Source organism: Malaclemys terrapin, chromosome 25 (genome assembly GCF_027887155.1).
Source record: "Malaclemys terrapin pileata isolate rMalTer1 chromosome 25, rMalTer1.hap1, whole genome shotgun sequence".
NCBI lineage: Eukaryota > Metazoa > Chordata > Testudines > Emydidae > Malaclemys > Malaclemys terrapin.
In genome coordinates this window covers 15490398-15503749 of record NC_071529.1, presented here as the reverse complement: position 1 = coordinate 15503749, position 13352 = coordinate 15490398, and the positions used below count along the sequence as shown (strand labels likewise).

The window sequence follows — 13352 nt, the reverse complement described above, 5'->3', positions numbered from 1 at the left end:
CTGCTGGGTAAAGTCTGGGGCTGCTTCCTTGCCTGACCCTGTGCTAAGGGCAGTGACCTCGGGGGAGGGAGCCCAGGCGCCAGCGCAGGCTGTGCAGTGGTCATGGAGAAGCGGGAGAGGCCAGGCGTGCCAGGCGTGGGCTGTGCAGTGGTCATGGAGAAGCGGGAGAGCCCAGGCGTGCCAGGCGTGGGCTGTGCAGTGGTCATGGAGAAGCGGGAGAGCCCAGGCGTGCCAGGCGTGGGCTGTGCAGTGGTCATGGAGAAGCGGGAGAGGCCAGGCGTGCCAGGCGTGGGCTGTGCAGTGGTCACTGCGAAGCGGGAGAGCCCAGGCGCTCCAGGCGTGGGCTGTGCAGTGGTCATGGAGAAGCGGGAGAGGCCAGGCGTGGGCTGTGTAGTGGTCATGGAGAAGCGGGAGAGGCCAGGCGTGCCAGGCGTGGGCTGTGCAGTGGTCATGGAGAAGCGGGAGAGGCCAGGCGTGCGAGGCGTGGGCTGTGCAGTGGTCATGGAGAAGCGGGAGAGGCCAGGCGTGGGCTGTGCAGTGGTCACTGCGAAGCGGGAGAGGCCAGGCGTGGGCTGTGCAGTGGTCATGGAGAAGCGGGAGAGGCCAGGCGTGCCAGGCGTGGGCTGTGCAGTGGTCATGGAGAAGCGGGAGAAGCCAGGCGTGCCAGGCGTGGGCTGTGCAGTGGTCATGGAGAAGCGGGAGAGGCCAGGCGTGCCAGGCGTGGGCTGTGCAGTGGTCATGGAGAAGCGGGAGAGGCCAGGCGTGCCAGGCGTGGGCTGTGCAGTGGTCATGGAGAAGCGGGAGAAGCCAGGCATGGGCTGTGGAACACTGCGAAGTACAGGATGGCCCTGCTGGAAGAGGGACATTTTCACGTCGCCTGATGGCAGGAAACATGCTTCCAGGGTAGGCATCACCCATCCCCTCCTCGGAGCCTCTTCCCCGGCACAGCCAAGGGTGCTGTGTGTTCTGTGCCTTTCATGAAATGCCTCCTGTTCTCCCCTGCAGTCTCCCTACCCCCCATGGCAGGCATTTCAGCTCCTTGGGCAGGTCTCTCTCTCCTGGCATTGCCAGGTGTCCAGGGCACGTCTGGGCCCTGTAATCCCAAAGCAGCAGTGAGTGCTGGGGGGTGGGGGGTCACAGCTCGTGTTGTGGCCCACTGAGTACATGTGATCTGTCAGGCCTGAGGTCAGCCTCCTTCCCTTTCTTCTGTGCCCTGTTGACAAGCAGGAGCAGCCAGGCATGGAGACCCCCAGGTGCAAACACCCACCCGAGGTCCTACAGTGCCCTGCTGGTTTTATGGCCTGTCTTCAGCTGAGTGAGACACTTGTGCTGCTGCCGGCCCCACGCGGCCTCGCGCTGGCGCTCCCAACGAGCGTGGCTGGATCTGCGCATGGCCGCGCGCTCGCTGCAGCGGCGGGGAGGAAGCTGCCAGGAGCCCAGCGCTTGCTGTTTGGTCTGCGAGAGGCAGCTGACATTTTGGAAGGAAATAGCTGCTGTTGGCTCCTTCCTGTAGCAGGGCAGCCCGTGGAGCAGCAGCGCTGGGCTGTCCCTGCGGGCGCAAACCCTTTGCCAAGAGGCAGGATCCCCCTCGGTGCCCAGGGTCGGGGTGCCCAGGTGGCTGGCAAGGCGCTGCCAGGGCGGTGCATGGGGCAGGGCAGAGCGAGGAGAACACCTGTTCCTGCCGTGAGTATCCCCTGCACTCGGGGAAGGGACCAGCAGCTTCTGACCCGGCGCCGAGAGAGAGATTTGTCGCCAGGGCCACCGCTCCGTGCTGGAAGGAGTGTTTGCTGCCGGCCCCCCGGCTCTCCAGCAAAAGCTTCCTGGGGCATTGGCGAGATGCCAGCGTGGGAAGGTTCTGGGTCTGTATGGCACTCAGCTCTGCACAGAACCTTTCCTGCCCCCCATGCTTGCAGCCCCCACTGCTTAGCAGGAGCTCGGGAGTCGCCAGATGTGGCGTGAGGCTCAGAGCTGCCTCGTTGGGGTGTGCGGGGAAGTGCTGTGCCCTGGGGCCCCAGAACAGCTGAGGCTGAGTTAGGGTTCGGCTGGGGTCCAAGGGGTCGTAGCCCTCCCTGTTCACAACGTTATGAAATATTTGTTCCCCTCGTAGGTACTTACACCCCTGAACCGTCTCTGTGTTAAGCTAAATAGACTGCTGTCACGGAGTATTGGGGGACTCAGGGCCCTGCACCCCCGGCTTCCTGCGATTCACCATGACTCTCAGCCAGCCAGTAAAGCAGAAGGTTTATTTGGATGACAGGAATACAGTCCAAGACAGGTCTTGCAGGCACAGACAACAGGGCCCCCCTCAGTTAGGTCCATCTTGGGGTCCCCGGGCATCCCAGCCCAGCCCCCCTTGGGGGGTCAGAGCCATCTCTGCCTCCCAGCCATCTCTCCAGCCTCCTTCTAGCCTGCTTCCAGCACTCTCCTCCTTCGACCCCTCCCACAGCCTTTGTTCAGTTTCCCGGGCTAAGGAGTCACCTGGCCTTCAACCCCTTCCTGGGTTCTCATGTTACACACTCAGGTATGCGCCCTCGGGCGCCCTCGGGCAGATCCCATCCTGCAATGCAGACTATCTCAGCACACTCCCCTGTCAGCATTCACAGACCACCGTGAGAACAGGCCCAGTTCGTCACATCTCTCCCCCCTTCGAGACCGAACTGAGCAGGGTCACTTTAGCCAGTGACCCGGGGAAGTTCGAACCTACCCCCGTTCCCATGGATGCCCCCGCATCCCTCCCATTCCTTGGTGAGAATTACACCAGGCCCCTCCAGTTTTACGCTCCCCCTTAGGTTGGGGGTGCTTGATGGCACTTGCAGTTCGCATGTGGGAAGGTTTATGCGGCCTGCGCCCTTTTCCCACCCCCATACCTCTGGGGTTCCAACTGGGCTGTGGTCTTCTCCCAGCGCTCCAGTCTGGAGGTCTGTGCTTTGGGCTCTCTTGGTTCAGAGCCGCCCTTTTAACCTTGGCCACCCTCTGGAAAGGATCCTTTATGCTGGGCAAGGGTCCTAAAGCTGTTTTCCCCTTGTCCCAGGCCTTCCTCCCCCTCTGACAGGGGTCACAGGATCCGCAGTACTGTCGGACAGTAACAAAGACCCCAGGCCAGTAAAAGCTCCGTAGCAGCCTCTGCTGGGTACGCCAGGTTCCCTGGTGCCCTGCGAGGGGAATGTCATGGGCCCGGCACAGCAGCTGGCGGCGATACTTCTGGGGTACCACCAGCTGCCTCCTGATCCCCCCTGACTCCATTTTCCCTGGGGGAGCCCATTCTCGGTACAGGAACCCCTTCTCCCACAGGAACCTTTTCCGGCCACCTCGTCCCATGGTCTGTACTGCATTGAGGTCGGCCAGGTCCCTTATCTTCCGCAAGGAGGGATCTCTCTGCAACTCGGCCTGGAACTCAGCAGCTGGGACAGGGATGGCCACCTGCTCTTTCTCGCCCGCTGGGTCCGAAGCTGCAGCCTCCCTGAGCCGTGTCCCTGGGCGTTCCCTCCTCACCAGGTTAGGGTCCCGCGCCTCAGGCAAAGCACCCCCCCCAAGGCCAGGGGGCAGTGCCCCTCGCCGGCTCTGACCGCGGGTCACAACTAAGGCGGTCTGGGGGCTGCTTGGCCAGTCCTCTAGGTCCCCCCCCATCAACACCTCGGTGGGCAAATGGTGGTGCACTCCCACGTCCTTGGGGCCCTCCTTGGCCCCCCATTTCAGGTGTACCCTCGCTACGGGAACCTTGAATGGGGTCCCGCCCACCCCGGTCAGGGTCAGGAAGGTGTTGGGCACCACCCGATCTGGGGCCACCACCTCGGGCCGGGCCAGTGTCACCTCTGCGCCCGTGTCCCAGTAACCATAAACTTTCTTTCCCTCCACCTCCAGGGGAACAAGGCACTCGCTCCGCAGGGACAGCCCCGCGCCAACCCTGTAAACGGAGAACTTTGAATCCGGAGCATCTGGCCCCCCAGAGAAGCTAGCCTGGGGCTCTCCTCCCTCCTTAGCAGGTGGTACTCTGCCAGCCCCCCTTCCCTGGGAATGCTGCCTCTCGCCGGGCTGGGTCTCTACCCAGTCAACCCTCTGTGGGTTCGGCCTGCTCAGTCTGTCCCTGAGCCTGGGGCACTGGGCCCGTATGTGGCCCTTTTTGCCACAGTGGTAGCAGCCCATGTCCCATGGGTCCCCTTGAGTGGGTCGGATGGTCCTGATGCCGGATGTTCCCCTCTGATGGGGTTTTTCTGTATTTTCCCACGGGGAGGTCCCATGGTGACTCTCTCTCTGCGTTGTGGTGGGATTGCTCCTTTGGGACTCCTCCCTTTTATCTCCTGACCGGCTCTTTACGAACTCATCGGCCAGCCGGCCTGCCTGTCGCGGGTTCTCTGGCTTTCTGTCCACCAACCACAGCCTCAGGTCAGATGGGCACCGCTCATACAGTTGCTCCAGTACCAGCAGTTTGACCAGGTCCTCCTTCGTCTGGGCCCCATCAGCCCACTTGCTGGCGTATCCTTCCATGCGGGCGGCTAGTTGCAGATATGAGATCTCAGGGGTTTTATCCTGATTCCGGAACCTTTCCCGGTACATCTCAGGAGTCAGCCCAAACTCTCGTAGCAGGGCCTTTTTGAATAGCTCGTAGTCCCCTTTCTCTGCCTCTTCCAGTTGGCGGTACAATGCCACGGCTTTGGGGTCCAGTAAGGGGGTAAGGACCCGGAGTCTGTCCGCGGGATCAACCTGGTGCAGCTCGCAGGCCGTCTCAAAGGCCTCCAGGAAGTCATCCATGTCCTCCCCCTCCTTGTATGGGGCCATGATGCACTTATCAAAGCTCCGTGCAGTCCTGGGTCCCCCCTCACTCACCGCAGCTGGGGGTTCGCTGCCCCTCAGTCTCGCCAGTTCCAGGTCATGCTGACGCTGTCTCTCATTCTCCTGTCTCTGTCTCTCTTCATGCTGATGCTGTCTCTCTTTCTCCTCCCGTTCACGCTGATGCTGTCTCTCTTTCTCCTCCCGTTCATGCTGACGCTGTCTCTCTTCATGCTGTCTCTGTTGTTCACGATCCTCCAGCTCTCTCAGTTTTAGCTCTTTCTCCCATTCCAGCCAATTCCGCTCCCCGGATGCCGAACGTCGCCGGGAGGATCCTCTGCTGGCCGGTGGGCTTCGCCGGGGGGACCCCCTGCTGGCCGGGGGGTTCACGGCGCCTTCGGTATTTGCTGGGCTCCTCCCCACCCTTCCCCTAGGCATAGGAAGGAGGGGTCTCGGGAAGCCCTCAGCAGCCGGCTGACCACTCCCAGTTGGGACAGACACTGGTGCCTGCGCTGCATTTGCCAGGCTGCTTCCCTGAGACACAGGGATCAGTTCATTCGTGCGATCTTCCGCCTCCAGCTGGGCAATGAGCTGTTCTTTGGTGAGCCTCCCAATGCGCAGCCGCCTCTGCTTGCACAGCTCCACCAGGTCGCTCTTAAGCCGCTTGGCATACATCTTCCTGCTGGCCACTCACCGGCCTGTGTGCTCACAGCTCCCCACAGTTCCCAGGGGGCCCCCTAGTGTGCCAGCCCTTCTCGAGGTCACCACCTCTCTGCCAGGGTCGAGCTGCAGACTCCTCCGCCCCTGGGACCACTCGCTGCGATCCCCCCGGGGGACCCTGTTACTGCAAAAGTCCTTCTCGCTGGTCACACACTCCCAGGGGTAATAACCGTCTCTCTCTCACTCTTCAGCACGCCTGGTCCCCGTCAATCCCCCTTCGTTTTACTGCTCCCCAGTCACTTACTGCAGGAAGCGCCGTCCACGGGGTGCAGTAGATCCCACCGCTACCACCAGTTGTCACGGAGTATTGGGGGACTCAGGGCCCTGCACCCCCGGCTTCCTGCGATTCACCATGACTCTCAGCCAGCCAGTAAAGCAGAAGGTTTATTTGGATGACAGGAATACAGTCCAAGACAGGTCTTGCAGGCACAGACAACAGGGCCCCCCTCAGTTAGGTCCAGCTTGGGGTCCCAGGGCATGCCAGCCCACCCCCCTTTGGGGGGGTCAGAGCCATCTCTGCCTCCCAGCCATCTCTCCAGCCTCCTTCTAGCCTGCTTCCAGCACTCTCCTCCTTCGACCCCTCCCACAGCCTTTGTTCAGTTTCCCGGGCTAAGGAGTCACCTGGCCTTCAACCCCTTCCTGGGTTCTCATGTTACACACTCAGGTATGCGCCCTCGGGCGCCCTCGGGCAGATCCCATCCTGCAATGCAGACTATCTCAGCACACTCCCCTGTCAGCATTCACAGACCACCGTGAGAACAGGCCCAGTTCGTCACAACTGCGCTCCGAGTCTGTCACTATAAGGCAGGTTTCTAAACCTTTCAGCGTTCTCGGGCCTCTTCTCTGACCTTTCTCCAATTTACCAACATCCTGCTGGCACCAGAACTGAGCACGGGATTCCAGCCAGGCCAAACACGGAGGTAAAATAACCTCTCTGCTCGTGCTCAAGAATCCCTGTTTCTGCAGCCCGGGATCACATCAGCTCTTCTGGCCTCAGCGTCAGGCCGGGCGCTCATGTTCTGCTGATTATCCCCCACAGCCCCCACATTGTTTTCGGAGTCCCTGCTTCCCAGGGGAGAGTCCCCCTCCTGGAAGTACGGCCTACCTGTAAATGGGGTGCGGAAGATTGGGGCCTGGAGAGATGGGGCCTGAGGGTTGGGAACTGGGAACCAGGGAGGGAAATGATGGGGTTACTGGTTCAGCAAGGAGTCTGGACTGAGAACTAGTGAGGCAGGAGGAAGGAGGCAAGCGAGACCGATCTAAGGAACCTGGGCATGGGGGGAGAACTAGGACTGACTGGGCAAAGAGGCTGGAAAGGCACCGATATTGGACAAGGAGATCAGGGAGGGAGCCTGGGACTGGGAACCAGTGGGCTTGGGGATCATGCGGGGAGGCAGGAAGAAGCCGGAGTGGAAGGAGAGAGGCAGATCGGACTCAGAGTTGGCAGGGAGTGGGAGGGAGACGGGGTCTGAGGGAGGAGGGCACTGGAAGTGAGTGGAGATGTGGAGAGGAACTCCAGATGGGCGGCTAGGACTGTCTGGGTAAGGAGACTGGGACTGACGAGAAACTGTGGAGACAGGGACTGGTTGGGTGAGGAGAATGGAACTGAGCCAGGACTGGGGCAGGTTGGAGGGGACAGGGCAGAAGAGGCCAAGCGTCAGGGGAATGGGCAGAACACACTCCCATCCAGAGCCTGGAACCCATGGCTTCTAAGGCTCAGCGTTCCTCTGCTGTCGGGAATGAGGTGAAACCACCGGCTAAGGGGCTCTCTAGCTTTGGTCCAGGTCCAGAATGACAACCTACTACTGCTGTTGGTTAACGCTTAGCTCAAGCGGCCGAGGTCTGTGTGGTGGATGTGAAGGTCCAACCCTGCTGATGACTCCCGGGGATCGATGTGAAGTCACGTGATGGAGTTCGTGTTTGGTGGATTCTTCCCCAATTCATTTGGTTTCCTAAAAACCTAGGAAATTGCACAGAGAAAAGTGTTTTAAACGAATGTTAATAAGGGGGCCAAGTCCAACACTCAGCAGTTAGGCATTAATTGTGGCATTTCCTAACTTTTCAGTGCTTGATTTGAACCCTGAGGCATGTTCTGTAAGGTTGTTTGTGCTTGTGGTATTTATACCAGCACCCTAGGGTGGCGCTGCTCGCCCCAGCCCATAGTGCCTCATTGCACCACCTGTAAAAACCCTCTGATGGACAAGTTGTTTTTCCAAGACCTGTCAAGCTTGACGAGGGAAGCTCTTGCTTTTAATAGGCGCTGGCTCTCTGTCCGGCCGTTCTATATTTGCCTCCAGGGATTGCATGTGTTGCCGTGTGTGCGCTTGCCACGAGCCAGTTTAAATGCCTAAACCCCCAGAATAAAGTGCAAGGCAGGAGCGTGGCTGTGCGGCGCGGGCTGGGCCTGGAATAGAAGTTGGCATCTCTCCCCTAGTGTTTGGAGAGTCTGACTGGCCTGAAATAGCTCCAAGAATCTGATTTCAGAACCGACCGCGACCTCGCCCGTTTGTTTTCTCCAGAGTGTTTGTGTACCGTTGAGAGCGGACGCGCGCTGAGCGTGCTCCCAAACCCAGGGCCCCCGGTCTGCGTGCTGCAAGGACCTCGCGGGAGGCACATAAGACCCCATCCCTGGGCCGGCAGCTGCGCTGTGGCAGATGGGCTGTCCTGGATGAAGGGCCCTGAATGCTTGGTCATTTCACAGTCCCATGGCAGGTTAACAGGGCAGCGACAGTTCTGTAGCAGAGCTGGGTCTCTCTGCCCCGAGGGCTGTGCTGGGCGAACCCCCGAGAACTGTGCCATGTGCATGTGGGTGATTCCCAAATGGGTGCTGGCCTGTTCCGTCACACCCTTGGCCAGCTCCTCCCATCAGCTGCTCAGGGAAGGCGGCCAGGGAAGGTGGTGTGGGGCTGGGGGGCGGGGGAAAGGCGAGCGAGGGGCCAGGGAAGGTGGCTGAGCGCTGGGGGGTGGGGGAAAGGCGGGCGAGGGGCTGGGTAAGGTGGCTGAGCGCTGGGGGGCGGGGGAAAGGCGAGCGAGGGGCCAGGGAAGGTGGCTGAGCGCTGGGGGGCGGGGGAAAGGCGAGCGAGGGGCCAGGGAAGGTGGCTGAGCGCTGGGGGGCGGGGGAAAGGCGGGCGAGGGGCCGGGGAAGGTGGCTGGGCGCTGGGGGGAGGGGGGAAGGCGGGCGAGGGACTGGGGAAGGTGGCTGGGCACTGGGGGGGGGCCAGGGAGGGTGGCCAGGGAAGACGGGCGAGGGGCCGGGGAGGTGGCCAGGGAGGGTGGCCAGGGAAGGCGGGCGAGGGGCCGGGGAGGTGGCCAGGCGGGGGGAAGGCAGGCAAGGGGCCGGGGAAGGTGGCTGGGCGCTGAGGGGCGGGGGGAAGGCGGGCGAGGGGCCGGGGAAGGTGGCTGGGCGCAGTGGGGTGGGGGGAAGGCGGGCGAGGGGCCGGGGAAGGTGGCTGGGCGCAGGGGGGCGGGGGAAAGGCGGGCGAGGGGCCGGGGAAGGTGGCTGGGCGCTGGGGGGAGGGGGGAAGGCGGGCGAGGGACTGGGGAAGGTGGCTGGGCACTGGGGGGGGGCCAGGGAGGGTGGCCAGGGAAGACGGGCGAGGGGCCGGGGAGGTGGCCAGGGAGGGTGGCCAGGGAAGGCGGGCGAGGGGCCGGGGAGGTGGCCAGGCGGGGGGAAGGCAGGCGAGGGGCCGGGGAAGGTGGCCAGGCGGGGGGAAGGCAGGCAAGGGGCCGGGGAAGGTAGCTGGGCGCTGGGGGGCGGCGGGAAGGCGGGCGAGGGGCCAGGGAAGGTGGCTGGGCGCTGGGGGGCGGGGGAAAGGCGGGCGAGGGGCCGGGTAAGGTGGCTGGGCGCTGGGGGGCGGGGGAAAGGCGGGCGAGGGGCCGGGGAAGGTGGCTGAGCGCTGGGGGGCGGGGGAAAGGCGGGCGAGGGGCCGGGGAAGGTGGCTGGGCGCAGGGGAGCGGGGGAAAGGCGGGCGAGGGGCCGGGGAAGGTGGCTGGGCGCTGGGGGGCGGGGGGAAGGTGGGCGAGGGGCCAGGGAAGGTGGCTGGGCGCTGGGGGGCGGGGGGAAGGCGGGCGAGGGACTGGGGAAGGTGGCTGGGCACTGGGGGGGGGCCAGGGAGGGTGGCCAGGGAAGGCGGGCGAGGGGCCGGGGAGGTGGCCAGGCGGGGGGAAGGCAGGCAAGGGGCCGGGGAAGGTGGCTGGGCGCTGGGGGGCGGGGGAAAGGCGGGCGAGGGGCCGGGGAAGGTGGCTGGGCGCTGGGGGGCGGGGGGAAGGCGGGCGAGGGGCCGGGGAAGGTGGCTGGGCGCAGGGGGGCGGGGGAAAGGCGGGCGAGGGGTGGGGGAAGGTGGCCAGGCACTGGTGCGGACATTTCCTCTACGCTGGTCAGTTCCCCCTTTTCACAGTGGATGATTTTGCTTGGCCAGACGGACGCTGAGCTCTCTGGGAGCGTGCTAAGGGAGATGGCTATTGCGTTGCATGCGATTACAAGGGACTGTACATCACTGGATTCTCCAGGGACTCTCCCTGGGAGACGGAGGGGGAGTCGGATCCTGAGTCCTGGCAGTGCACTGTGATGTCAGAGCCAGGAAGTCTCTCTCCTGCGTTAGAATCGAGTCTGCCCCGGGCAGCGTTGTCTGACACTGCTCTAGGCTGGGGGCACAGAGGGCCCTTCTCCCCCTCAGTGTTCATGGAGGGTCCTTGCCCTGATGGTGTCTCCTTGCCCCCCAGGTTCTGAACAATGGCCGTGTGGATCCAGGCCCAGCAGCTGCAGGGAGAGGCCCTGCGCCAGATGCAGGCACTGTATGGCCAGCACTTCCCCATCGAGGTGCGGCATTACCTGTCGCAGTGGATCGAGAGCCAGGCATGGTAGGTGAGCCCGCCCCGTGGCTGCCAGACACGCTCCAGCTGGTCCTTCGGGCCTTGGCTGCCAGGTGCCCTGACAAACCCGTGTCTAAGGGGCTGGAAATGGGGCCGTGGGCCTGGCCTCACCGACCCGCTAGCTCCCGTCACCATGTCTGTGGGGAATCCCTGCCGAGCGCTACACTCCAGAGGCCACGGCACATAGACCAGCTGCACAGACACCTCTCCCTGTCTCCAGGCAGGGCCAAGGCACGGGAGGGGGGACGGACAGACGGACACGGGACGGGACTCAGAGCTGGGAGGAGGCGGAAGGTTAAGGCTTTGCGGGGTCCCCTGGGCTGTTGGGCAGTCCTGGGATCTGAAGCCCCACAGCTGAGGGGAGCCTGGCCTAGCAGTTATTGCTGAGCCTGGGGACTCTTGGGTCCAGCCCTCCTCCTCCCTGTCCCGCCACCTGTTCTCTGGGGCCTTGGCCAGTCGCTACTATGCTCCAGGCCTCACTTTCCCCTTACCCACCCCAACGAAAGGCAGGGCCCTCCCTGTCTGTGACCCACACGTCTGGCCTGGGGGCATGGCTGCAATGGAGGGCTGGCACTGTGCTGGGGGGCAGGCTCGGGGCGGGGCTTTGCTCCCATTCGCTCTGGGCTTTGTGTGGCGGGTTGGCTGGATCGTCCCCGTTTGCTGAGGGACGGACACACGGGGGGGCCTCACTGGCAGGGGTTGGGTTCCCCCAGCAGATACAGTCCCTGCGCCGAGCTGGGGCAGGCAGGTCGGGCCCCAGCTGAGCCCTGCCCCCCCCTTCTCTCTCTGTGCCAGGGACTCCATCGACCTCGATAACCCCCAGGAGAACCTCAAAGCCACCCAGCTGCTGGAGGGGCTGATCCAGGAGCTGCAGAAGAAGGCGGATCACCAAGTGGGCGAGGACGGGTTCCTGCTGAAGATCAAGCTGGGGCACTATGCCACGCAGCTGCAGGTCGGTGCCCGGAGCCGCAATGGGGCAGCCTTGCCCCCCGTGCCCTGCCAGGGGCCGGCCACTCCCACTGGGCGCTCCCCCGTGGGCTGGCCAAGCCTGGCGCGGAGCAAGGGGCTGAGACAGCAGCAGAGTGTGTGATGGCAGGTGCCGTCTCTCCCCTCCCCTCACCGCGTGGGGCCAGCGCATCCCTGAGCCCCCTCCGCTGCTGCCCCGAGCTCCCTCCCCTGCCATGTCGCAGCCCCCCCAGCCGCTGCCGTCCCCCGTGGGCTCCTTGCCTGGCCATGGGGAGCTGCCGTCCTGGCATGGGCCGGCTGGGGTGACCCCCATCCTCACCCACGTGCCCTGGGAGCGGGGATGCCGGCAGGGTAGGTTAGGGCAGGAGCAGCCCCCTCGCCCAGTGCCCCTGGGACTCCCTTTGCCCCCAGCCTGGGGCGGTGAGAGCCCCTGACTAGCCCCGCTCTGCCCCTGGCTCAGGGCCTTTGCTTTCCCCCCCTGCAGAACACGTACGACCGGTGCCCCATGGAGCTGGTGCGCTGCATCCGTCACATCCTGTACCACGAGCAGCGGCTGGTTCGGGAGGCCACTAACGTGAGTAGCCAGGCAGGGGGGCCTTGTCTCGCTCCCCCGTCTCTCTGGGGCCCGTGGACACTGCCCCAGCCCAGCCACGGGCACCTCACCCCACCCTGTGCCCGTGGCTCCAGCCACTGCCCCACGGCATGAGCCTCGGCCTCTGTGCTCCGTGGCTGCCCCCGATGGCAGTCCCCGAGCCCTGCCTCTCCCTGACCTGACCTGCCCCCCCTCTGCAGAGCCCCTCCCCAGCCAGCAGCCTGGCGGACGCCATGTCCCAGAAGCACCTGCAGATCAACCAGACCTTCGAGGAGCTGCGTCTCGTCACCCAGGACACGGAGAACGAGCTGAAGAAGCTGCAGCAGACGCAGGAGTATTTCATCATCCAGTACCAGGAGAACATGCGCCTGCAAGGTGGGGGTGGGGGGGCCCTAGCCGTGGGGAGAGGGAGGGGCCGTGGGGATGGACTGATGGGGGCAGGGACCCACAGAGCAGAGGCAGCTTGGCCCTGAGATCCCGTCCTCGGGGAGACACCGGCCCGTGCCAGCAAACGTCCCGAAGCACTTGCCCCGTCCCAGCTGCCGAGGGGGCGCCAGGCGCTGGGGTCCGGCTGGGTCCGGCGGGGGGCTGCAGCTGGCGCAGAATGCTCCCTGTGCAGCTCCGTGCCCCGTGCCCCCTGCTGGCCACTCCGCCCTGGGCCCAGGGGTGTCTGGGGGGGGTCTCAGCCCCCTTCCTCCCCCCACCCGGCACGGGGGAGACTCTGCCGTAGCATCTGGGGGCTGGGGCATCGTCTCACCCACCCTCCGCGCCCCCGTGAGGAGGCTGCAGGTATCTGAGCACCCCCGGGACGGTTCCCCTCCCTCCACAGTCCCATGGGAATCCCCAGCTCAGCACTGTCCCACCGGCTCCGTGGGGCTGGGGAGCAAGTCCCGAGTGTCCCCCGCCCCCATCCCCAGGGGCAGGCCTGGAGCAGGGGTTCTGGGGATGCTGCTGCGGGTCGGGGAGCCCCCGGGGCGGTCAGGGCTCAGGCCTAACGCTCTTGGCCTCCTCCCCAGCCCAGTTCTCCCAGCTCTCCCAACTGGGCCCCCAGGAGCGCATGTCCCGCGAGACGACGCTTCAGCAGAAGAAGGCGTCGCTGGAGGCCTGGCTGCACCGGGAGGCCCAGACACTACAGCAGTACCGAGTGGTGAGCGCCAGCCCCGGGGGGACCCCACTCCTCTCCCCGGTGCCAGCAGGGGGCGATGACGCCCCCGTGCGGTGCCGCTGCCTGCCCCGTCCCACGCTAACACCCCGTCCCCTCGCAGGAGCTGGCGGAGAAGCACCAGAAAACCCTGCAGCTGCTGCGCAAGCAACAGACGACCATCCTGGACGACGAGCTGATCCAGTGGAAGCGGCGGCAGCAGCTGGCGGGGAACGGCGGGCCCCCCGAGGGCACCCTGGACGTGCTGCAGTCCTGGTGCGTCCGCCCCTCCCA

The 13352-nt window shown here is 64.5% G+C and overlaps 1 protein-coding gene across 2 annotated transcripts in view; it reads left to right on the top strand.

Annotated features, from left to right (window-relative positions):
* The window catches only part of LOC128829060 (signal transducer and activator of transcription 5B), a 41779-nt gene that overhangs the window by 17312 nt on the left and 11115 nt on the right, over nt 1–13352 (top strand). Inside the window, exons 1-7 of one of the 2 annotated variants that reach the window (XM_054014195.1) lie at nt 1489–1683; nt 10210–10347; nt 11155–11311; nt 11810–11899; nt 12118–12292; nt 12934–13064; nt 13183–13334. In XM_054014195.1, the coding sequence (XP_053870170.1) occupies nt 10220–10347; nt 11155–11311; nt 11810–11899; nt 12118–12292; nt 12934–13064; nt 13183–13334 (833 nt within the window). In that variant the 5' untranslated portion in view covers nt 1489–1683; nt 10210–10219. Of the gene's footprint in view, nt 1–1488; nt 1684–10209; nt 10348–11154; nt 11312–11809; nt 11900–12117; nt 12293–12933; nt 13065–13182; nt 13335–13352 lie in introns of those variants that run through there. The other variant, XM_054014194.1, reaches the window with a different exon arrangement.